General features: G+C 36.3%; 5 protein-coding genes across 5 annotated transcripts; 4 read left to right on the top strand and 1 right to left on the bottom strand.

The window, feature by feature from the left end:
* The first annotated feature begins 101 nt into the window (after positions 1–101).
* On the top strand, positions 102–1,831 carry LOC120173266 (ethylene-responsive transcription factor CRF1-like). Its single transcript, XM_039180477.1, has one exon. The coding sequence runs from the start codon at positions 747–749 to the stop codon at positions 1,749–1,751; it is 1,005 nt and encodes a 334-aa protein (XP_039036408.1). The 5' UTR covers positions 102–746; the 3' UTR covers positions 1,752–1,831.
* An 8,121-nt stretch (positions 1,832–9,952) lies between these two features.
* On the top strand, positions 9,953–11,646 carry LOC120173236 (probable GABA transporter 2). Its single transcript, XM_039180459.1, has 4 exons — positions 9,953–10,088; positions 11,032–11,129; positions 11,243–11,429; positions 11,582–11,646. Exons 1-4 carry the CDS (start codon positions 9,953–9,955, stop codon positions 11,644–11,646), a joined length of 486 nt encoding a protein of 161 aa, XP_039036390.1.
* A 1,259-nt stretch (positions 11,647–12,905) lies between these two features.
* LOC120173212 lies at positions 12,906–13,614 on the top strand. Its single transcript, XM_039180446.1, has one exon. It carries the CDS (start codon positions 12,991–12,993, stop codon positions 13,351–13,353), a length of 363 nt encoding a protein of 120 aa, XP_039036377.1. The 5' UTR covers positions 12,906–12,990; the 3' UTR covers positions 13,354–13,614.
* Positions 13,615–19,040: 5,426 nt separating this feature from the next.
* On the top strand, positions 19,041–20,490 carry LOC120173247. The gene is made up of 3 exons (XM_039180466.1): positions 19,041–19,477; positions 19,985–20,002; positions 20,083–20,490. Exons 1-3 carry the CDS (start codon positions 19,117–19,119, stop codon positions 20,265–20,267), a joined length of 564 nt encoding a protein of 187 aa, XP_039036397.1. The 5' UTR covers positions 19,041–19,116; the 3' UTR covers positions 20,268–20,490.
* Positions 20,491–20,813: 323 nt separating this feature from the next.
* Positions 20,814–22,209, bottom strand: LOC120173246 (probable WRKY transcription factor 53). The gene is made up of 3 exons (XM_039180465.1): positions 21,896–22,209; positions 21,676–21,804; positions 20,814–21,582 (listed from the first exon to the last, which is right to left on the bottom strand). Exons 1-3 carry the CDS (start codon positions 22,192–22,194, stop codon positions 20,979–20,981), a joined length of 1,032 nt encoding a protein of 343 aa, XP_039036396.1. The 5' UTR covers positions 22,195–22,209; the 3' UTR covers positions 20,814–20,978.
* Positions 22,210–24,770: the final 2,561 nt, after the last annotated feature.

Raw genomic sequence — 24,770 nt, 5'->3', positions numbered from 1 at the left:
CATATTATGCCGCGCATCGTGAAATATCTCTCCGGTGCCGGGATTTCAAATCGTCGATATCCCTTTAGTAAAAACAAAAAACTGAAACTTTTTCTTTTCTTTTTTTTACGGCTGGCATGGGATCCTATAAAATAGCTCAACTTTCGGTATTCACTTCAAAACTTTGCCCCATTGTCTTCTCTCTTTACTCTCTCCTTATCTTTCAAAAGCGCTCTTCTCCTTCTCCTTCTCCTTCAATTCTTATTTTCCTTCGTTCCTTTCTCTGAGATTTTTTCCGGAGAAATATCAGTGAGCAAGCCTGGTTAAGTTCTTACTCTGTTAAGTGACTGAGAAAAGCTCTGTCCGGTGGTTTTTTGGGGACATTCTCTGTCCCTTTTCCGGTGAAGATATTTGCTTTGCAGTGTCTTCCTTTTTCTCTTTTGTTCTTCTACAACTTTCACCAACAAAAAATTCTTTTCCTTTTTCTCCCCTCTCCTTTTTTCTCACAACTTTACTTGAAATTTATCTTCCTTTGATCAACTTTTGGGTATACCTTTGAACCCCGCCTAATGCTGGATTTCTCTCCATATCAAGCTTCTCTTTAACGTGTTCTTTCTTCAGTTTTTCTTTTCTTTTTAACCCTTTATTCTCCTCGTGTCTTGTTCTGAAGGAATCTCTTCTTTTTATTTCACTACCTACTGTCACTCTCAATGAGAAGTGAAAGAATCTGAGAACCCAAAAAACCCAAAACGAAGATTGAGAGAAAAATGGATGCTTGCCCTGTTCCTTCAATCAAATATGCAGAGCACCGCAACAAAACCAAGCTCTTTTCACCATTGTTAAATGCCAGAGTCGAAAACCAGCCTGAAATGAAGCCTCGAATCGTTCGGATTACTGTTACTGATGCTGACGCCACTGATTCCTCTAGCGATGAAGAAGAAAAACCAAGAACCCGAGTTTGTTCCCGGAACAGAGTGAAGAAATTTATTAACGTAATAACTATCGAGTCATCATCTCCCACTAAGAACGACGTCGTTGGCAGAAGTAAATCATCGTTATCGTTGTCTAGAGCTCGTAGAAAAAGGCCAGCATCTGTTGCTGTGGGTAAAGGTAAAGCACCGGCTAGGGTGCCGGCGGGAAAGAAGTTCAGAGGGGTGAGGCAACGACCGTGGGGAAAATGGGCGGCTGAGATTAGAGACCCTCTAAGACGTGTACGGCTTTGGTTAGGCACCTACAACACTGCCGAAGAGGCAGCAATGGTTTATGACAACGCGGCTATCCATCTGCGTGGACCAGATGCGCTCACCAACTTTTCGACTCCCCAACAGAACAGGTCGATTCAAGATATAGCTAGCCAAAAACCGTTATCCAATTCAGATTACAACTCGGAGGAAGAATCTCATAAAACTGATCCCTGCTCTCCAACCTCCGTTCTTTGCTCCCACCCGCTTTCGGTCGACGAAGTCGACTCGCAAAGCTTTAAAGAACCGCACAATACCGGAAGCGAACCTCAGGATATCGTCGACGATTCTTGCTGCTTATCGGGAGAAAACTTCCCAATTATCTCCGACTATTCCTCTTTGTTTCCCGGTGACTTGTTCTGTTCGGTGCCCGATTTATTCGACGATACTACAAGTCTACACGAAAGCTTTTTGAATGATGAGTTCGGGGACGTAGATTTCGAGTTTGGATTTGGTGGCTTCCATCATGTTGATGACCATTTCCAAGATATCGAGGATCTGTTCGGGTCGGATCCTCTGCTAGCTATTTGAGAGAGTGTCTCTTAGTTTTTCCACGTGTAATGCGACTGCCGGTTTCTCGGCAAGTTTTGCATCGGCCGAACTGAAAATACCGACTTTTCTATTATTATTTCCTAGTATTAATTTTATTAATGAAAGTTCCCCTAATAGCTTAGCAAGAATATTAAACAGCTCCGTCACTGTAACGGTGACTGCTACTTGTTCTTTGCTCTGTTTTGTATTAAACTTCTTACTGTCTTTCCCAGTGCATGTAATTAATTCACCTTCCCTGTAAAAAATGTAGGTCTAATAATCATGTACTAAATCAAATTTAGGTAAGCACGTGGTGGAACACGGTGGGCAAGAGGTAAATGAAGAAGAAATTAAAGGATTTTGGATTTGGATTCATTGTTTCCACGTTTTATATAGAGCACAAATATATCATATCATATGATCGTGACTTTCCACTGCCCACTAATCCCCAATCAATACTACATTTAACTTTCTGTCTTGAGGCGACAGATTTGTTAGAAAAAAAAATCAAAGAATCTCACATGAGGAGGTTAAAGGTCCGGCGGCCGGCGAGTGTGGCGGCAGTCGGTGTGTTTCAGTTTATGGGGCCCCTTTTTCTCTTAGTGTGTTGACTGTAGGTGAAATGTAGCACATCAGGCAACACCTGTTCATAACGTGGTCTTGGAATAACACGTCAAAAGCTTGAATTGTAAGATATTAGCGTCTGCTGAATTATAACATCCACTATTTACGAGTGCAAGAATGTGTCGAGTAAAATGCAAGCGATGAACCAGGTTTCGACGGTCTGATGAAAATAATGAAATGTCTCATTGCAAATTGTGGTCCCTTGGTTAGCTGGAGAGCGGTACAAACGAACAAGATTTTGGCACATCATAAACCCATAAACTCAGAAAAAAAAATTCACCATGGCCTGAACCTGAACCCCATAAAGCATTAGCTAATCGCTGCCCGAAAGGCTGAAGAATTTCAATAAATAAAAAATTATCGTTATCCCGAAATAGTGACATCACACTGCCTCGCACCTGACTGCGGCCAGACCCAACCTTCCTAACATGACAAATGCACTATCTATCCCCCAAATGTCTTTGGTTCTTTATTTTGTGATCTTACTTTCTGATGTAAAATAAAAGACAGTAAAAACTCTAAAGTCTTGTGGGTTTTTAATTTGTTTGGTACCCTCAGGATCATACATATTGCCTGATCATTTATTTTACATACCAAAACTCCCCTAACCCTTTGTTCATCAATGAAGGTGAAAGCTTTTCAAAAGAACCAAAAAAAAAATTGCAAATAAATTTGAAGAGAAGGAAAAAGCAAATTTGAGTGCCTCTTGGTGATTGGAGCAAATAAGAGGGCTGGGAAAGGCAACCACACAACCGAAGGGTGCATGCAGAGTCGCGAAATTCCAAAACTTTACCCATTTGTTCACTCGGCCTGAGAAAAAAAGACCCAGAAGATCTTATTCGTTATTCTGCAGGTCCTGCTTACGGCTTTTCAATCATGGCCGTACACGTACTGTCAGGTTAGCGGCCTCCCAATCTCGTCGTTTCAGTGTAAGTCGTGCAAGTAGTAGCAGCTGCATGCAGCCCCAACCTTGGTCCCCACCAAATTGATCCAGCTCAGCCATAACTGTTTTGTTTTCTGTTCTGAATGGTACGGCTGTGATCTGGTCGTGGTCCCACGCTCCCCGGCGGTCATCCCATCCCATCCCATCCTCTTGATTTTTACCCTCCGTTTTGGATAAGTATTTGTGGCTCATTATGGAATCCACAAAAGCATGCCAAACCCATCATTTATTGGCCCCTTTTTATTACTGTTATATACGAATACGGTTGGTGATTGAGATACTTGTACCTCCCTAAATCTCTTTTGCTTCTTAGATATTAAGAGGATTTATGAACATTTTCGATTTTTCGATTTTTATGCATTTTAAGAAAATTTTAAAATCTTTTAAAAGTATCTTTAAATGAAAGACTCGAATATTTAATATTTATTGAGAAATGATAGTCTTTTTACATGACATTTGATAGGCTCATGTGATCCATTAAAATTAAATCGATAATAATCTTATTTCCAATTCTAGCACTAAGAGTTACTATGAAGCCTTTCAATCAAAATCGCAAGAAGGGATAGAAACTTTTTATTCTCCTACCTCATTCAATTGTCTTCTACCTTTTGATGGAAACGAAGACTTTAATACCGATCAAGAATCGATTCTCCACCAACTACAGTTCTCCACCCAAATCAAAACGGATAAACTACATATATCTTAATAATATTGTATTATCAAATTGAGTACAAAGGTACAAAGGTGTGTAGAGGATGTTCGGAGGGTGAGGAGGTCACATGAAATATGTATGGGGTATTTGTATCTTTGAATTAAAATGTCTTCTTTAATACCATATCCTAAACTTGTCTCTTCCTTCTTTTTAAAGATAGTATGCGTGTGTTCCCGGTGAATCGAAATGATCCGAGAGGCCCATAAGCCATGCGCAAGTTGAAGGGGGTGAAGAGAGGGCCATACGCAATGTTGCAAGTGGTGTGTGGAAAAGCAGGCAGGCAGGCAGGTAGGGCCGTTGAGGTGTAGCAAAGGGGATGTCTATTTCACTTACCGACAACACACTGATGTGAGACCAAAAGCACTGAGATCCTACAGAATACGATCACGGATACGGGAAACCCAAAAATATCTTCAAGTCAATGCTAGATTTAACAAAGTCAAACACCCTATAAAATGTATGAATTGGGTTGCAGATACTTGATGGAATGGTCACAATTATGAAGTGAGTTTGCAGTTACAGCCACCCATGCTCTGCACTTGGTTTGCATTTCCAGTCACTAATCTTTACCCAGCACATAATGTCTGTCTCCATTTTCCGACACCTGCTATGCGCACTCTCTATGAGTTCCTAAATTTTTAATTAGAACAGCAATGGGAATCAATCAATTATCTCTCTCCTTTTTGCTTTGGGCATTATATAGTCCCCCCCCCCTTTAAATTTTACGTTAGGTTAGTTTTTAGGTACATTTATAAGATCGGATCTTTTATTTGTTTTCATTCTAAAGTTTTATACTTTTTTAACTAGATTCTTTACAACTATATATATATATATATATATTATATATTTGCAAACGTGCTAAACTTATGAACTCCTTTATTTTTCTTTTCAAAATATAAATATAAAATATTTTATACTAAAAAAGGTTTTTTTTGAAAATAAAAAGAAAAGTATAATAGAGTAATCTGGGGTGATTTTTTTAATAGTCTAAGATGATTATAAGGTAATACATGTTTAAAACTTTCTTAATCCATTGACAATACACATCCTACAGATAAACTGCTAAAACCCAAACTAGGTTCTTGATGAATACTATATATAATAATAATATTAATTTTAACTAATGTAACTATAACAATTTGAATTCATTGATATAAGAGTTCAATTCATTTGTGTTGCATAAGAGTTTTATTGAATTGTCTATCTACCCATCTAATTATTATTAAAATTTTGAATAAATATTTACTTTACATGTTATTGAAAATGTTGTTACACAAGTTTCTATCTAAAGTTATTATTATTATGATTTATTTAAAGAATTAGTCTTTTTTTATTTTTTAAATATTAAATTAATATTATGTTAAAAATAAAGAGTAGTTTAATTGATTTAATTTTTTTTAAATTTTTAACTCGTGTTTTTTTTATATATTGTAGATATAGACATAGATTAAATATTTAGGAAACCCTTAGTTTAGGAAAATCTAAGTCTAATTTTTTAATATTGTGAAAAAACAAATTATAGATGCTACCTTTGCAAGGACAACTTTGTAAAAATCTAATCCATGCAAAAAAGGTCCATTTTTCTTGGGTTGAATTGCCTTATCCAGTCCAAACTGAACCAGACATGGCTTAAATCCATTTCTTCACACACGTACATGTTTTGGATTTAACTCCCCAATCAGTTGTTAGTTGGACAAAACATGGTGGATCCGTCCTATGGAGAACACAAGCATGGGCTAGCCATTTTTGATAGGGCTCCATTATTAGTTACTCTTTAAATAATAATTGTGGCAACTTTAAAGAACATCACATGTAACACCCTAATCCAGTTAGACCTGAAGATCTATGGATTACAATGTTACATGAGACTACCGAAATAGTGACCCAAAAATTTTCTTTTAAAACTACTTGTAAATCTCTGAAATTTATACATCCGTAATGTAATATAAAAATATAGTAATAAACTGGGTTTACAATTAATAGAGAGCTCCCAAAATACATCCTCAAAATAACACAACATACTAAGTTTCAAAAGAGTTACGACTGAATACATAACAAGGCCCATAACAGTACATGTCCTCTAATGATGACTCAAGACGTACTCTGAAAGGTCTCTGGAAATCTGTTCTGCTGCACTGGAATATCTGATTACGATAGCTCCCTGCAGTCTGCCCCTAAGAACATGCGCACGAAAACACATTTCGAACGCTGAGCTTACAAGCTCAGTGCCTCACCAAAAACTGTACATGCTATATGCATTCACTAAATGAAATGGCAAGTGGCACAAGTCTGAGTATACAACTGCTGGACTGCTAATCTGTGGCTGACATAATGGTGCGACTGAGGGATTCTGCACCTTGAAGCTCAAGTACCCCTCTAGCACTACCGAAGCACTATCGGGTACCATCGAGTCTTGGGTGCTGCCTAGTCGGTTACTGTAGTGCCGTGGCACTGACTTGGATCCACTGACAGTCGTATTTCTGTTAAAAGGAACTCGAGTGTCCTGATTGTTTCCCTGATCGTCAAACAATGCTAGTTTTATGTAAACCTAGCTATTTTTGTTTCTATTGTTCTGATATTAATTATTGTTATCGCTTGAAGTCTTATTTAAGGATATTGAGGTATTGGGTAACTCGAGTCTAATTCCCTTAAAATTGGCTTTTTTGTCCAAAACAGACTGAAAGTAACGATACTAGCCCAAGAGTATCGATACTCATTAAAAAGTTTCGATACTTTCTACAAGTATCGATACTTTTAAACATTTTGAACTTCCTAGTTTCGATACTTTTTGGGAGTTTCGAAACTATGACCCAAAGTATCGATACTCTTGAAAGAGTATCGATACTCTTGACTAGAAACTAACGAGTTTGCCCGAGAAGAAGAACAAGTTTTGATACTATCCCTATAGTATCAAAACTCAACCTGCAGAGAGCATAAAATAGGTGCAAAAACTCCTATTCTACTATCTGAAAGACCTTAGTGAGGTCCCTAAACATTATTAATGTTTTATGAAGATACAAAGGAGCATAAATAAGACTTTAAACATGTTTTATAACTCTAAAACATGAAATCTACCATGAGAATGCTTCAAGTTTATGCAACTTACTACATTTCATCTAAATGACTTATATATGGTATAGTTGAGCCAAGAGTGAGCTACCTTTGATGTTATACTGCTGGAAACGTTAAAGACTCAGCCCAAAGTAAGCTTTTCCTTCTCCTTAGCTTTGGAGCCTTCTCCAACCTCTTGCACTAAACAAAACCAAATGCAAAGGTTACTAATTTTTGATATGGTGAAATGGGTGTCTTGAGAGCTTGATACAAAGCTTAGGATACAAGGATCATGATTCTTACCTTTAGGTTGTTGAACTAGGGTTGCAAGAATACCAAGTTTCTACCTTTACTTGGTTATTGGAGAGGAAGAAATAGTTATGAAGACGAAGATTTGAATAGGAAGAAGAGACAAAGAAGAGTTGAGAAAAAGATGGTGTATCAGACGTGATATCATCAAGCAATTAAGGATTTCAGCCTTATTTTTGCACAAGGGTAAAATTGTTTCTTTTGTCCCTCCAATTCTGACTGCATATTAAAAACACCCTTTTTATTCACCATTGGGCTTACCTCAAGCCCAAATCCTCTTTAATTTGGGTCAAGACTTTCTACAAGCTAAGGAATTAAACCAAGGCCCATCTTGGGTTAGCCCAATACTTCTAACCAGGGATTCAAAGCATTACAACTCTCCCCTCCTAAATAAAATTTCGTCCTCAAAATTTACCTGGGTAGAAGAGGTGAGGATACTGATGCTTTATGTCCTCATCTATTTCCCACGTCGCTTCCTCAACGCCATGGTTCCTCCATATCACTTTCACCAAAGGAATCCTCTTGTTCTTTAACTCATTCACTTCGTTCACCAAGATTCTGACTGGTTCTTCTGAATAGGTCATATCCGAGCTGACCTCAATCTACTCTAAAGAAATAATATGCAAAGGGTCGAGGTGATATCTTCTGAGCACATATACATGGAACACATTGTGAATGTATTCCAACTCTGGTGATAAAGCTAGTTTGTAAGCTACTGGTCCAATTCTTTCAAGCACCTCGTAAGGTCATATGAAATGATGAGTCAACTTGCGCTTGCGCCCGAAGCAGAGCACCTTCTTACAAGGGGAAACCTTAAGGAATAGCTTGTCCCCAACTACGAACTTGATATCCTTACGCTTCAAATCTACATAAGAGTTATGTCTATCTGAAACTTCCTTGAGTCGGTTCTGAATCAATCGAACCTTTTCCTCGGTCTCTCTTATTAAGTCTAGACCTACAATCTTACCCTTACTAAGCTTAGTCCAACAAAGTAGAGTCCTACACTTATGCCTATATAGGGCCTCGGTTGGAGCCATCTGAATGCTCGATTGGAAACTGTTGTTGTAGGTAAACTCCACTAATGACAAGTGGTCATCCTAACTACCCTCTAGATCGATGATAGTACACCTGAGCATGCCCTCAAGAATCTGGATAACTCATTTTGATTGGCCATCTGTCTGAGGATGAAAAGTTGTGCTGAAGTGTAGTCGAGTGCCAGGAACTTATGAAGAGGTTCCCAGAAGCAAGAAGTGAAACGAGGATCCCTGTTTGAAATGATGGAAGTTAGTACACCGTGTAACATCACTATCTCATAGATATACAACTGATCTAACCTCTCTAAGGATAGTTCATCCTAACTGGGAGGAAATGAACTGATTTGATCTACTGTGACCCAAACTGCGTCATGTCTCTGTCTGGTCATTGGTAACCCGGTCACAAAGTCCATGGTCACCCTGTCTCATTTCCACTAAGGTATCTAAATGTGCTGAAGCAAACCTAAGGCAACCTGGTGTTCCGCCTTAACCTGCTGACACACTAGACATCTAGCGATAAACTTCGATACTTCCCTTTTCATGCCCGACTAATAGAATAATCTGCGAAACTCCTGGTATATCTTGTTACTGCCTAGGTGTACGGAGAGTGGAATGCAGTGTGCTTCGTGGAGTATCTTACTGCGTAACTGAGTTCCTGTGGGTATGCACAACTGACCCCTGAAGTATAACACATCTCTATCTAGAAGCTTAAAACTTGAGGCCTCGCCATGGCGAACTTACTCGATCCGACTTCTCAATCGATCATCTAAACTCTGTAACCTCTTGACTTTACTTACCAACTCTGGCTCGACTCGTAACTTGACTAGTAGTCCATTATCACTGGATAAACTCAAACGTGCTAGGAGGGCTCGTAACTCAGTCATTGATTTTCTGCTCAACGCGTCTGCCACCACATTCGCCTTTCCCGGATAATAATCTATCACACAGTCATAGTCCTTAAGCAATTCAATCCATCTGCGCTGTCTAAGGATCAACTCCTTCTGAGAGACAAGGTATTTGAGGCTCTTATGATCTGTGAAGATATGATACTTCTCACCAAAAAGATAGTGTCACCAAATCTTCAAAGCGAACACTACTTGTGCTATTTCAAGGTCATTGGTAGGGTAATTACGCTCATGAGGCTTAAGTTGACGGGACATGTAAGCTATAACTTTACCCTCTTGCATTAAGACGCATCTAAGTCCATTCAAAGAATAATCACTGAAAACTATGAAGTCCTTACCCGACTCTGGTTGGGTCAACAATAGGGCTTGGGTCAAGATGACCTTTAACTACTCGAAGCTCTTCTATCGCCTTTTATCCCAAACAAAGGGAACTCTATTCTGAAGCAGTTTGGTTAACAAAGATGATATCATTGAGAAACCCTGAACAAACCGATGATAGTATCCGGCTAACCCTAGGAAAATACTCACCTCTGACACATTTTTAGGGGGCTCCCACTCAACTTTAGTCTGAATTTTCTGCGGTTCGACTCTGATGCCATCGACTGAAACGACATGACCCAAGAATGCCACCTCCGATAGCCAAAGTTCGCACTTTCCGAATTTGGCAAATAACTATCTGCAACTCGTTGGTGCTGGACCACTGTGAAGAAGCTGGTCGCTGGCACATACGCTTCCGAGAACTGGCCTCCGATGTTCTAGGTAAACAATAACAACCCCATCATCATCATCATCATCATTTACATTTTATTTCAAGGTTGAATCGTTAAACCAGATAGAGATGGTTTCGGGGTGTGGTGGTATAATTAATATTACACGTGTTGCCTTAATGAACAATTTTAGGGTTCAATTATTACCTTTTCTAGCTTTAATACCCCGCCAACGCTGGACATTTTTAATTTTATTTTTAATAAGTTTGTACTAATTAATATAAGATTGATTATATTAAGTAGCAATAGTTTGTTTTTAAGTTTCAAATAGTAATAATATTTATAATAACCATTTAGGACTATATATAAAATATTCAATTATCTCATGTACTAATATGAAACCAATCACTTTAGATAAATTATCAAGTGAAACTGTGAAAGAATATTTTTTTTAATGTTGGATATGGATATTTATTCGACTGGTGGTCTTGAGTAAACTCTTTAAATATATTATTCAAAACACTAAAAAGATTCACCAAAGAAATCGAGTTTGGATAGATCGGCAGTAAGTAAAAGTGTAGATTAGTCTCTTTAAAAATATCATTGTCTAAAATAATAAATAGTTTGCTTTTAAAATTTTTAATTTATTTAGTTAATAAATAAATAAACATAAATATTGACAAGAGAAAAATAATTAAAATCAAAGTAGAACAAAAATACTAATAAAATATAATTAAATAGACATATATAACAAAATATACAAACAAATATTAATGCTTAAGTTTACATAAATTATTTTAATTATTTTATTTTATTTCTTCTATCCTTTTAAATCTTAAAAAATATATTGAAATAAACAATTACAAACTCTAAATATAAAACTATAAATCGGGCATGAGTTATAGAAAAAGATATGCCCTTTTATCAAGACAGCCCAAATATTTAAATATAACAGTATTTTGTACGAAAGAAGCTATCTAAGTAGGATTACGCAGGATCAGAATGGATGTTTTATTTTGTGATATCTATTCAAACAGCCATTAACACTGGGGTTGGAATAGGAGCAATTTTGCTTGCAGGGGAATGCCTCCAGGTATATATACATACCTACGTACGTACGTACATACATATATGTCATATTTGTTTTACAGAAACACTGAATTGTTTCTCTAATTCGCTTTATCTCGATGTCGTTTTCGTGTTCAGATCATGTATTCGAACCTTTCCCCCAAGGGATCGTTGAAACTGTATGGGTTCATAGCAATAGTAACAGGGGTGATGATAGTTCTCTCTCAGATGCCATCATTCCATTCCCTCAGACACCTCAATTTTGCTTCTCTCGTTCTCAGCTTGGGCTACACATCCCTTGTGGTTGGTGCTTGTATCCATGCGGGTAATATGGAATAATCATACATGAACAGGTTGGGTTTGATCCATTGGTTCCATCTTTTAATCATGTTGTTTGAAGATCATATATAGCTGAATCTCAGTTTTCTTGTGTTGGAACCATTTTCGGACTCGAAACAACTTCTACTAGTGCTGCAGGTCTGTCTAAAAATGCCCTCGCAGAGACTATTCTTTGGAAACTAATAGTCATCACGGATGCTTAATGCCTTCACTTCTATCTCCATAATAGCTGGCATTTTCGGGAACGGGATACTTCCGGAAATACAGGTTCATTTCAAATTTCTGAACATCGAATTCGAACTATCGTTCTTCGACAGATGCTTCTTTGTTTTCCGTTTCAACGAGATTGTCTCTGGTAATGGCAACACTGGCTCCACCTGCTACAGGGAAGATGTTTAAGGACTCTTGCTGTGTTAAAGTGTAATTTTTGTTACTTTCTACGCAACTTCAGCTTCTGGATACTGGGCTTTTGGAAACAAATCAAGTTCAAACATTCTCAAGAGTCTAATGCCTGATGACGGACCATCATTGGCCCCAACAATGGTTATTGGCCTTGCAGTTAGTTTCATTCTTGTGCAGCGATTGGCCTGGTATGACATTATTATTCTCAAAACAAAAGGAGATTGCATGATCCGAGTTGTGTTTTCCATTTACATTTTCTCCAATATATGTAACACAGCTTTATTCTCAAGTTGCATATGAGCTCATGGAACAGCAATCAGCTGATGTAAACCAAGGGATGTTTTCAAAGAGGAATCTTATCCCCAGGCTAATTCTTCGGACTCTGTACGTCATATGCAGTGGGTTTATAGCTGCAATGCTTCCTTTTTTCGGTTACATCAATGGCGTAATAGGCTCCATTGGCTTTATCCCTCCAGATTTTGTCCTCCTTATGCTTCTCTACAACATGACCTACAAGCGCTCGAAATCCTCCTCAACCTACTGGTTCAATCTGTTTATCATGGTCGTCTTCACCGGGGTCAAAATCATGGGCGCTTTCTCCTGGATCAGGAAGTTGGTTCTTGATGCCACCAATTTCAAGCTTTTTAGCAGTTATGTGGTTGATTAAATCATATGAACAGAGCATTAAACAAGTCTGAAGCAATCCCATAGTTTAACCAGCTGAAATGTTCACATTTATATTGTGGAATGCTTCATCAGGCGTAGCATGGGACCGAAATTGAAGGCAGCAATGTTACATTGATTAAATCATATGAACAGAGCATTAAACAAGTCTGAAGCAATCCCATAATTAAATATATATTATTTTGTTTTACTTCACCATGCAAAATGCAACAAAAATAGATGTATAAAATAAAAGGAAAAAAATCTCCCATATTGAATGGTCCGTAATGAAGAGACCGTGAGCGCTATAACGACCTCCTTTCTTTTCCATCTTTTGGATTTTTTATGGTAAATTCTTATCTCAAATCTTCCCATATATAAAAGGCCTTCGTTCAACTCGGTTCAACGGAAACACTCCTTATGACTCGTTAGAACTCAAATCTTTCAAACGCCAACTCAACTCAGCTTTCCATTAACGAACCATGTCCATGCCTGAATTCATCGTCGACACCACCGGAGCTCATCCTCCATTTGAGTACTCGACTACCCTTCCTCCACCCGTTTCCAAGAAGCAGCCTTCCAAATTCTCCCGCTCCATCGTTAAACTCTTCAAATTCATGTTCAAGTCCAGACAAAGCTCGAGCCATTCGGTTTTGTGGCTGAAACAAAGATCACTCGAGGAGTACTACGTGATCTACGACAAGACGGGTGCACTGACGACGATCCCCGAGGTTCCCGAGATCGATTTCGGAGGGCTTTCACCGGAGATCAACTCGTTGGTTATCGAGAGAAGTGAATCGGAGAGATTCACGGCTGCCTCTACCGTCGGTATTTCATGTGCTTGATATACTAAGCATAAAAGAAGCCGATTATACAGAAATATTATATATGTATATGAATAACGACGATGTGATCAAATAGTCGGTATTCCTAGGATGCATGCTTTCTCTTTTAAGGTTACTTTTTTAGTTGAAGTTTTCAACTTTGACCCTTTCACGTCTCAAATATATGATCATCAGCTGAATCCATTTAGGGTTACAATCAAGCTGGTGCACTTCGCTTTATGTATGGAGTTACTGTTCAAGATGTTCCATTATTCTTGTTTTCTGGTAGTATAATCTTTTTTTCCCCTTTGTATCGATTCTAATATCGTTTATTTACTCAATCATTTATTAAAGTTGACCCAAATATCGAGTTGATCTCTTCAGACATATCAAAAACTTTATTAAATCTCTAATGAATCCTTCAACAAGTATAAAATCATTTTCTATTAATATTTCATCTAAGAAAATTGTCCCCAAAGCATGATGACACTCCCTTTAGCATGCATGATTCGCACATAGTCGTTTCCTTTGTTATATCTGCCTACAAGATTGGCAAACAAAACAAGGTTTGGAAACTAACCAATACTTCTTTACTTTAATTATTTTTTAGAAAATCATTTACTTTAATTATTATCATTAAAGGAGCTTACCATTTTCTATTAAAAAAGCAAAGATAAAGCTGTCTTTATTTTTTTTAATTACGTATAATTATTGGGGGCAAAATCAACGAGATAATGCGTTGAATTTTTTTTTCTTGAGATACTGGTCTTGCCAGATTAATTACCCAGATGAGGTGATATCTACAGTCTCCATGTAGGTCGCCAGGTGCCCCGGGCGACGTCCCTGTGGTGAGATGGGGTAGGTCGTCATGCACACTCAGCGACCTACTAGGTCGCCATGTAGTCCCTAAAGGTCGCCATACAATCCCCAAAAGTCGCCATACAATCTAGAATAAATCTGACTTTGTTTTTATAGATCTCATATCTCATCCTGTTAATCCTAATAATCATTGTTCTGTTATAATTTGCCTGAATATAATATAAACATTTGATTAGTAGCATTTACTTGTTATTGTTCAGTTCTTTCTTTTCTTTGAGCTATTTCTTTAATATATTTTGTTTTGGTTGTTGCTTAATATATTTACAGTGAGCTAGCGGATGGGGGAACTGGCCATGGGGACTGCATGGCAACCTGGCTGGGTGTGCATGGAGACCTATCCCATCTCACAGAGACGTTGCCCGGAGCACCTGACGACCTACATGGGAACTGTAGAAATCACCCCATCTGAACAATTAATCTGACGATAGTACTATCTCGTGAAAAAAAAATTCAACGCATTATCTCGTTGATTTTGTCAAATATTGGGCATTATTTGGTTTACGTGCCGTCATTTTAATGGCAGTTCATTGTCTATCGGCTGAGTTGATTTTTGCTTTTCCGTGGGTTCCAACTTTTTCACGACGCAAAAAGTTAAAGGCTTCCAACTGTTGGCCTAAGCCATTTCCACACTTGATCTCAACATTGACGGGTAACGCTAACACAGATTAACTACTCAAATATACATCTTTTTCACTTTTTAACTGGGAAAAAAATGTGAAAATGAAACAACTGGCAGTCTGGCACAATTAAATAGAGCCATATGGTAGATTAATAATGAACACACGTAGAATTTTATGTTAATAGAGTGAATTTGAAGATACGAGTCAAGCAAATTTGAACTTATAAAATTCTAAGAGGACAAAAATAAATTTTTAATAAAAAAATACATAGAAAAATCTAAAATATATAATAAATTTAAATTTTTAGGAGGCGATTATCCTATTCATCCCCTCGATCCGTCCCTGAACTTAATCATTGGGTTATTTTGGTTGATACCACATTTATAAAATTTATTGTCATTGTAGTTTTGTCGAACAATACTTAACTAAGTTGTAATTGTAGAATAATAATAGAAAAGTGTAAATAAAAACACAGGAGAATTATTTATACAATACAGATCGATTAATAATTCTGTTTTTGTGGGGTTTTGTTAAGAGAAAAATATATTATAATACTCTTCGATACAAGAGACATGAATCTTCAACCCAACTACACATGCACGTTGGTTGTAAATATTTTCTAATACGATATCATAATCTCAAAAGTCTCTCCACCTAAGAGTTTCTCAATGAATACTAAGCATTCACTAACTACAACTTGAAATAAACACATACAATATTTTTTTTAAATAAATTGATTTGTGCATCACAATAAAATTCTCTTTTTAAAAAGTTATTCAATAATATAAGATTGGTATGCGTTATCAAATTAGATTTACTGAAGTGGTTCAAATTTAATTAAGTGTACTTTTTAAAGGTAAGCAATTAAGCAATACCATATTTATTAATTAGAGTTGTTTGATCTTATATTTAATTTTAGTATATTTAATACAATCACTCATGTATGCATTTCAAGATTTAAAGGGACAACGTATTTTATTATGATTATTTGATAATTATGCCTTTGACACATTCTATTATTTACTTTAATTTCATTTCTAATTTTATACTTGTTAATTCATGGACACGATATATAGAACAAATGTGTAATTTGATGTTATCATTTATATTTCTTTAAAAACAAATTGACCTCTGTTAAAATTAAGTTTTGACTCCGTCCCTAGTTACATATCCTTGTGTATTACCATTTATCAACTAATTATTTGATTCATGAATATGACTAGGTTGGAGAAGATATATATGAGTAGCTACTACTTTTAAGTTTGGAAAGCAACCTATCAAACATTTGAGAGTTCCCTGATGGCTAGGTGATTATCTGAAAAAAAGATTGATTTCTACTTTTAGAGAAAATAAAAGTTAATTTTACTCATTGATTACCAAAGCAGATAAGTTTTATGAGGATACAACTTATTAGCCGTCCATAGTTTCGGCCAATAAAAGTTATTCATTTATTTCTTTTTTTATTATATTTAAAAAATGAATTTTACCTTTTACTAATTAAGACGATAAATAACGTACCAAAAGATAATCTTTCACATTTCGAATGTTTAAAATCATTGGTTGTATTAGAAAGGGAAAAAGGATAAACAATTAGTTGGTCGAAGTGAGATGAGATAGTAGATCTCTTAAGTAAAATCAGGAACTCGAATCCTGAAATTATAAATGAAACAAATTAAGTTAGGAAGGTGAACCTCATAATGACCCTTCACAACCTATTTGTGTTAAACGACAATATATCATATACCCATAATTATACGGAAAAGGAAAAGAAAAGAAAATGACAAATTATTTTGGGTCAAAAAGGTTTATAATAATGGCCCAAATACCAATACCCCATAGAATCCAAGCTTCATATTTAAAACCACAATCTTGGGCGGCCTTGGCCCTTCGCGGAGTTCAGGATTTTGAAGCAAATTAAAACCTGTAACCAATTGTACGGACATGGAGAAACCAATAGCGACACTCGACAGAGGGACGGCATGCACGACAATTTTTTTCCTTTTGTATTTGTTTTTTCTAATTAATGATTTTTTGTGCTTAAATGTTTTAGTTTTATTTCCTTGATTTAGGTTGCATGATGCATGGTGGCATTGTGAAGGTTGCTTGGATCTCGCTTGAGTATGGGGATGCTGTTGCTTGCATTGCCGAAGATGAAACTTTATCCATATGGGCAGAGCTTGTGCAAGGTATTTAACTGATTGCTGTTTTTCTTTTTGGTGATGTAGGCCATATGAGATAAAAGCTACTGCAACTCCAAAAGGAATTTCTACCCGCTAGAGAGAGAAGGTGTGAATTACTATCCGCTAAAAAATTATACTATAGTCAAGGGACTATCTGATCGTATTTACCTTATTTTTAACATACCGTTGACTATGTCCATTGACATCCGCTAGGGGACGAAACATAGTCTCAAAGCTGATTATTCTCTGCCACTCTTAAGACGTTTAGATAACTTTGCACATCTTTTTCTATGATTATAACTCAGGCCTGAACCTCTGGAAATCAAAGATCTTTACCATGGAGAAGCAAGCTGCAAGCAAGGTCTGCTGCGTTACTGGAGGTTCTGGCTATTTAGGTTCTTGGCTCGTTGAGAAGCTCCTTGAAAAAGGCTACACGGTCCATGCGACGCTACGAAACTTGGGTTCTCTCTCTCTCTCTCTTTCTAATCTCTCATCCCTTTTCTTTTCCTGCAGTTAATGAAGTTTCTGATGATAAATAGAATTGCAGATGATAATCAAAGGTTGGGTTTTTGAAGTCCCTGCCTGGTGCAGACACCAATCTGGTTTTTGAAGTCCCTTTTCTCATAATTCTTTGCAAATTGGTTTGATACGATTCTGATGTTAGAAGGATGTGTTTGTTATAGGTGTCTTTGGTGTTTAAGGTGAATACATTGGCCAAGGTAGGGGAGCATCGGTGAACCGATGATGGTAAATTTACTGGTCATTTTGTGCTAATCGGTATAGATATATAGTGAGTTCTCTCCTTGGAGCAATGCCTGTGAAGCTCCATCGTTGTTTAGACCAAGCAGTTTTCGCCCATAGCCATCAGGTGCGTCTACCCTATCTAGTGTTGGTTGAATGCATAGTACTAACAAGTTGCAAGGTTGGGAGCAATCCATATGAATAGAGGGGTTGTGTAGTCGTGAAAAAGTGCATGTATTAGTGTTGAGTACTACAAGCACCATGTATTGGTTCTGTACAAATCTATCTTCGGTTGAATGGATATAGCAGGTGTGTGTGCTTTGATTATAGGATTCCCTATATGGATGTAATAGTTCGTTGGAGGGCTGTTGATTAGGTCGGTGTGTTGGTAGCATCGGGGTCTGGTCTAATCAGAGGTGTGGGGCAATTTACATATTATGGAGCTAAGTTCTGGTTGCATTTAATATTCAAGTAGATAACCAAGCTAATGAAATTACCTGGTGAAGTAATTTTTTATGTGTAATTACTAATATTTGATCGATTATTTTAATCAATTATTTTGATAGATCACTATAGAAAAACCATCCAAATCCAATTTACTTCTTTTACATCGATAAGATTTAAATCATTGATCTTACTTAACAAATATAATGTTTAATCTCGTTGAACCAACTAAATGTTAATAATATAAATATTATTAAATTTAAAAATTCAATTAAAATACTTTAAATTTGAAAAAAAATATTTTAAAATATGGACCTAATTTTGAGAACATTTGATAATGACAAGACCGCCTAAATTGATAAGTATATATATTTCTTATTCGGGGTTATATGCAACTGAGGCCTACCGCAATCAGCCCAGCTTACAACACACAGTGGTTTTTTGCCCCAATAGGGCAGCCCGAAAAAATTACAAAATATGGCACATATACTTTTATTTTAGAATGTACGATATTTTTTATAGTTTATGAAATTTGTTATGTCGAAGTGATGAGTTTTAATAAAAAAAATTTATTTAAAATTTTTTTACCTTGATGTGATAAATTTAAAAAAAATATTTTTATTGGAACTCATCATTTCAAGATAATGAATTTAAATAAATAAATATTTTTATTGAAATTCTTCATCTCAATGTGATGAATCCCAACTCCACTATAACATTTTTTATTTTCCAAAATAAAAATTCGAATATTTTAATGGGCTAAATAAAAAAGCCGAATGTCCTAATGAAAAAAAAAATCACACATAGCATCCAGATTGTTGCATCAAAGCCCATGTCAGAAACCCAAAAGATCAAAATTCTCTACTTGAAGGCATATCCAAGCTCCAAAAGAACAAGGCAGAAAACTGAAACTGAATTCAATGAATCTCACCTGTGTACAACCTTCGTTTAAACTATCCACTTATCATGTCCCTGTAACATTTCTGGGTTCTTCTTCTTTCTTCCAGAATCACCAAGCAAACCCAAGCAAATCAAGCAGAAATTTGAGGACTTACATAGATGGAATAGCTGTTAAAAGGAAAGGAGTAATTGTACGTGGGTGGTTCTTGCCAGTGGATCCATGGGCACCAAACATTGTATCCGAAAGCATTGCTTCACAACTTTTTGCAGCTTCTTTGTTTCCTTACGTTGGGTTCTTGTACTTCATCACCAAGTCCAAGTCTGCTCCGAAGCTCACCCTTTTCGGCTTTTACTTCCTGCTTGCCTTCGTCGGCGCCACCAGTGAGTTTTCTGGGTTTCTCTTTCATATAATTTCATTGCACTAATTGATATTATGAATTTAGTTTGTTGTCTTCTTTAATGTTAAAATTTTTTACAAGAAACCCAATTGGTTGCTAAATGCATCTATGTTGGGAAACAGTAAAGATAGGTGCAACTATGGTGTTGCGGTTGCCAATGTTGTGAACGTTATGGTGTGATTTATGTGCTAAAAATAACAATGTTTCTATGATGGGGTTGCATTGTGGGTGACTTTGAGAAACGCTATAATGCCCTTACACTGCGTTGCGTCGCAATTTAGTACTACCATTCTGCTCAAAGCAAACAGAAAAGAAATGAGGGTTATGGAACAAAGAAAATATGTCTTCATTCAGTTTAGTGCTATACAAGCTTTATTACTACCGGATGCTTTTCTTCTGCAATTTAGTTTTGATATTGGTGGCTTTGTTACAATTATACTAATTTCCTCTATTTTGATTTCTGGCTATGTGTATATTCACCATTGAGCAGTCCCAGCCGGCATTTATGGTAAGTTCTAACCAATAAACACGAATTACGTTTAATACATATTTAGCCTAATTGTGACTCTATCCATGTGGTTGACACAGAGAAGGTGAATTATGGTACTTCCTTGTCTAATGCGGATTTGTTACATGGAGGGACAGAATCACTTCTCGCTTTAACCAACTTATTCATGGTCTTGGGGTTGAGACAAGCTCTTCGGAAAATTGAGGATGCAAAAGAAAGCACATCGAGTTCTGTTCCTGACGTGAAAATGCAGAAGAAGCCTTGAATACAGACAAAGTCAGTGTAATTCAATTCAGTTGGATATTGCTTCTTTCTTCTTGTTCTCCAAAGATTCCCTTGGCACATACAAATTCTTCTTCGCTGCTGACTAGAGCTTGGTTGTCGGTTCATTTCTGAATCTCTTCAAACAGATTTCGACTTTCCAATTTAGAACTAATGATGCTGCCAGATTTCTCAGTGTCCTTGTTTAATAGGGTTTTATTTTTTTATGTATACCATCTGATGAGGGTCAAAACAAGCAATGTTGTGTCTACTGAAGGGATCATTGGAATGTAGATGCTTTTATTCATTTGTAAACAGATTCTTCTCTTCTAAAATTCGGGATTTGTTCCTTTCATACTATGTGATGTTCTGTACAACTTATTAGGATTTTTTAAGTGGCCATCAGTTAATACTCATTTGCAGCTTGCAATGAAGTTGCAGCAAGTGTTAAAGCACTTTACATTGTTATGTTTTTGACCAGAAGGTTTCTATAAAGCCAACATTATCTTTTAGGTACGTGCACGCACCAATATTATTGCAACTGCAATTAGAATAAATACCAAATCTTGTTATCAGAAGAAATGTCTTACAATCAACATGAAATTGGAAAAGACTTGTATTTTACGATAGCTCCTGGCGAAAAACAATGCTAGTGAACATATGCAACCAGCTAATCTGGTCAGTCGAACTCGAGTTCTACATCTACCTTTACTCTTTATTTTGATTGTGAAAAAGAATTAGTCGAAAAATCCAGGGTATCAAATTGGAAAATTGGATCGAACTCCACTTGATCGAGCGTGAAATCCAAGTCCATAATTGGATCAGATTCAAAATTATGTGTATTAAGAATCCCTCCGAAGTTGCTAACCGAAGATTGCGGAGCTGAAAAGTAGTTTAATTCAGGTGTAGCAGGGGACATAAAAGGTGAAGAAAAGTTGTTTAAGATGTTGTTATCAAGTATTCCTGAAGGTGAAAAACTATGGTTTTCACTCTTTAGCAACTCGAATGGTGTTGAAGGAAATGAGAAAGGTGCCATCTGTCTATTGTCTAATCCCTCTGTATTGACCCTTAGACAGTTTCGAAGACTCAAGAGGATATCTTGCGATTGCAATAGTTGGTTATTGTTGTTATTAAGATTGGTCAATTTATGTTGTTGGCTTTCTGGTGTTGCAGGTGGTGGAACCGCCTGGTTTCCTTGGGCACATGTGTGAGCTCCCCTGTAAGTGACCTCAAAGATGGTGGGATCTTCTTTTGATCTCTGGACTTGCTTTGTTGCCCAGCAATCCTGCGTGTGCCGGCATGTGCATCGGTAATAGCTTCTGCGAAAGTATAAAATAGGATTTTTACTAATCCATAGTGTTTAGTCAATGATTAGGTCATCTCAAGTAGGATAAGGGAAAAAGGGTTGTCACCTAGGATATTTGGCTCCCATGATGTCTTTTTGGCCGTATTTTCTCCAACTGTTGCCATCGTCATGAGTCCCTTCCAACAGGCTTCCGGAAGTAATTCTCACCTTACCCGTCGAGCTCGGCAACATATTTCTGAAAAACCCGATTCCAAAAACAAGAATCATCAGCATCAAATGAACAACATACACATACAAGAAGCACGACTTGTAGTTTCCGAATTCACCTCTTCTGTGAGACTTCTCTAGTATCCTGGTTACCCTTATCCAAATCATCTCTCCGAGAGCCGCCATCGATGGATAGAGGCGACTGTTGTGGCTGCTGCTGATCCATGGACAAAGGGCCATTGAATTTCAAAATCAGAAGAGCTTTATCATACGAAGATAAAATCTTTTGTACAAGCAAGTCCCTGGATTCAGCAGAAGACGCTGTATCCAAATGCAACCTTAGCTGTTCCGCTGACTCCATTCCTCGAATCAGCTCATTGACCAGTGTCCCCTGCTCCCAGTTCCATATATGCTCCATTTCTCTTTTTCAAAACAGTTTAAACAGAAAGATATATTGCAGGAAAATTTGGTTATGAAGAAGCAAGAGCTTTCCCCGAAGGAACACAAGCAGAAGCAGCCAAAGGGACTGAAAGAACCTGACTGGTGAAGAGTAAGAAGCAACAACCAGCATGGAACTTGGCCTGAACGAGAGAAGTTTGATTATGCAACCCCAAAATGTGAACTGGGGCGTTTAAAGGAGAGAAGAAAAAGGTTGTGTGGGAATGTAGAAAGTTTGAAATTTGGCCCAAAGAAAACGAGTTTACAAAGAAAGAGGGGTCCAAACTGACCAATTATACCTTCAAAATGTGTTGTAAAACGGACCATTATTTGTCCTATTTATCAGACACGAACGGTAAAGGTTAAGGAGAGGAAGTCAGAACAGAACCGAAGAAATTCCAAACCGTGTTCCGCGTTATTGCTCTGTTCTTTCCGCTTTTATCCATGTGGGGGAAATATAGAGTTCTTACGAGCTAAGTGCACTGAAGTTTCTATTTTTATAATACATACATGGTCCTTTCATTCGTCACGTGCTTAAATTTTTATATTTATTTTTCTAGTTTTTTAATGATGGGATTCCATTTATCTTCTGGAGTCATAACTGTAGTCTGGAGAGAACATGCAAGGCATAATTCTAGGGTGTTTCAGCCATCGTTCAGCCACCCTGACCTCAAACTCGCTTCTTCATTACGAGTAAACTGTACTAAATTTCATCACTCAACTTTGACCATAACTTTATTTTGGTCACTAAATTAAAAAAAATCACTCAATTTTGATATTATTTTTTTGTCACTAGAGTGTTAAATCAAAAATAAAATGATAACGTGGCCTATCTTTCTGTTGATATGAGTTTTTTGTTTCTGTTGATGTAGAGCTATGTGTTGAGCACATCAATTTTTTTTCTTCATTTTATCATATTTCCAACAAATTTATAGCTACTAGAATTTCATTCTCATGTTACGATATTGTTAAAATCGTCATTTTTCGATATCTTTTCTGATCACTTTATATATCAATGAACTGAGCTCAGCATTTCTCTATCAATTTATCTTTTTCAATATCTCTTTCAGACTCATGAAACTTCAACTTATAACTTAGAGAAAAATGATTCTTATCTACAACTTTCATCGTCTTATCATTATGATTGAGTCAAAAAACAAAATAATGACCTGAGTAAGTCATCAAATAAAAAAAAATAGTAACCAAAACAAAAAAAATATGGTCGAAGTTCGTTTGTCTCGTCTGAATGAGACAGATAAATTCAATGAATTTGAATGGAATTCAACTTTATGAAATAAATTCGTACATGTTTGTTGGGTCTTCAGTGTGAAACTTGCAAATTGGACAAAGTAGAGGTTTTTTTTTTATTTAATTGAAATCCACTAACATTTCGCGCAGTGGGTATACATAATACCTCATGGCTCTTCTGAAAACATTTTCAAGCTTGACAATAAAATGCTCCACTGAACAAGGATTTGATCAAAAGTTTCTGGAGATGTTTTCAACCTTGAATATTTATCGGTATGTATAGATCGAGGGATATTAAGGTGTATTCGTATCTTCTGAAAATTTTAAATTTTCTTATAATTAATGTATTTTTTATTATTATTAATGATCTAATTTTACACACGTTTTCTAGATGTAATTACTCGAATTAAAATTCTCTAAAGATAATAATTTTTTACTGTTAAATCGTTCAATATGTTTTTTTTTATAGAAAGTCGCTAGTTTTATTAAAAATAAAAAATATCTAAAATTACAATGAAGATTTACAAGTATAATTGTAAATCTAAAATATAATTATGACATTTTTCTATTACTATTGAGACAAAAACTAACCACCTAGATCTCATAAGGACCAAAGAAGGAAAATGTTAAAAAACCTAACCAAAAACTCGAATAAAATAAAGATACAAACAAATATGACTGCATCGGTAAACGAACCACAAAAGAGGATGGAGTTACTGAAAAAACACCGATAAATCGCAAATCAGAGTCAAGCGACGTGAGAAAACTATCAACGAATGAAAAACGCGTATCCAAATCAATCAAAGGGTCCAAAGCATGGAAGATCATCATGATAACAAATAAGTGCAATCTTGATCAATCGTAACGATGTCAAATATAACCCTGAAAAAAAGATAAAAAATAACGGCTAAAACTGCAAACAACGACAAAAAAGTGAACTACCAAAAGATAGAGAAAAACATGCACAAAGACAGAGATATATGTGTCATAAAGGCAGAGAATATATCACAAATACATAATTATTCTTATTAAAAAACTAAAAAAAAAAAAAGATAACCGACCAACGACAACCATCATTAGAACCGGTGTCAACGCTCGATAAACAAAATTAAAGAAAAAGTTAGATTGATGAATAAAATTGACACAAATTATAAAGAAAAAAAAAAGAGAGGAAGAGGAAGAATGCAGCTATAATTTTGTGTGTGCCTTAAATGGGTTTTTAATATAAGTTCAATATGTTGAAATAATGTTATATATAAAGCTTGTATTAGAATATATTTTTCATCTTCAAATATCATAAACTATGAT

This window comes from Hibiscus syriacus, unplaced genomic scaffold (assembly GCF_006381635.1).
Source record: "Hibiscus syriacus cultivar Baekdansim isolate YM2019G1 unplaced genomic scaffold, ASM638163v2 tig00111942_pilon, whole genome shotgun sequence".
Classification (NCBI taxonomy): Eukaryota; Viridiplantae; Streptophyta; class Magnoliopsida; order Malvales; family Malvaceae; genus Hibiscus; species Hibiscus syriacus.
This window is presented reverse-complemented; position numbering and strand designations above follow the sequence as displayed.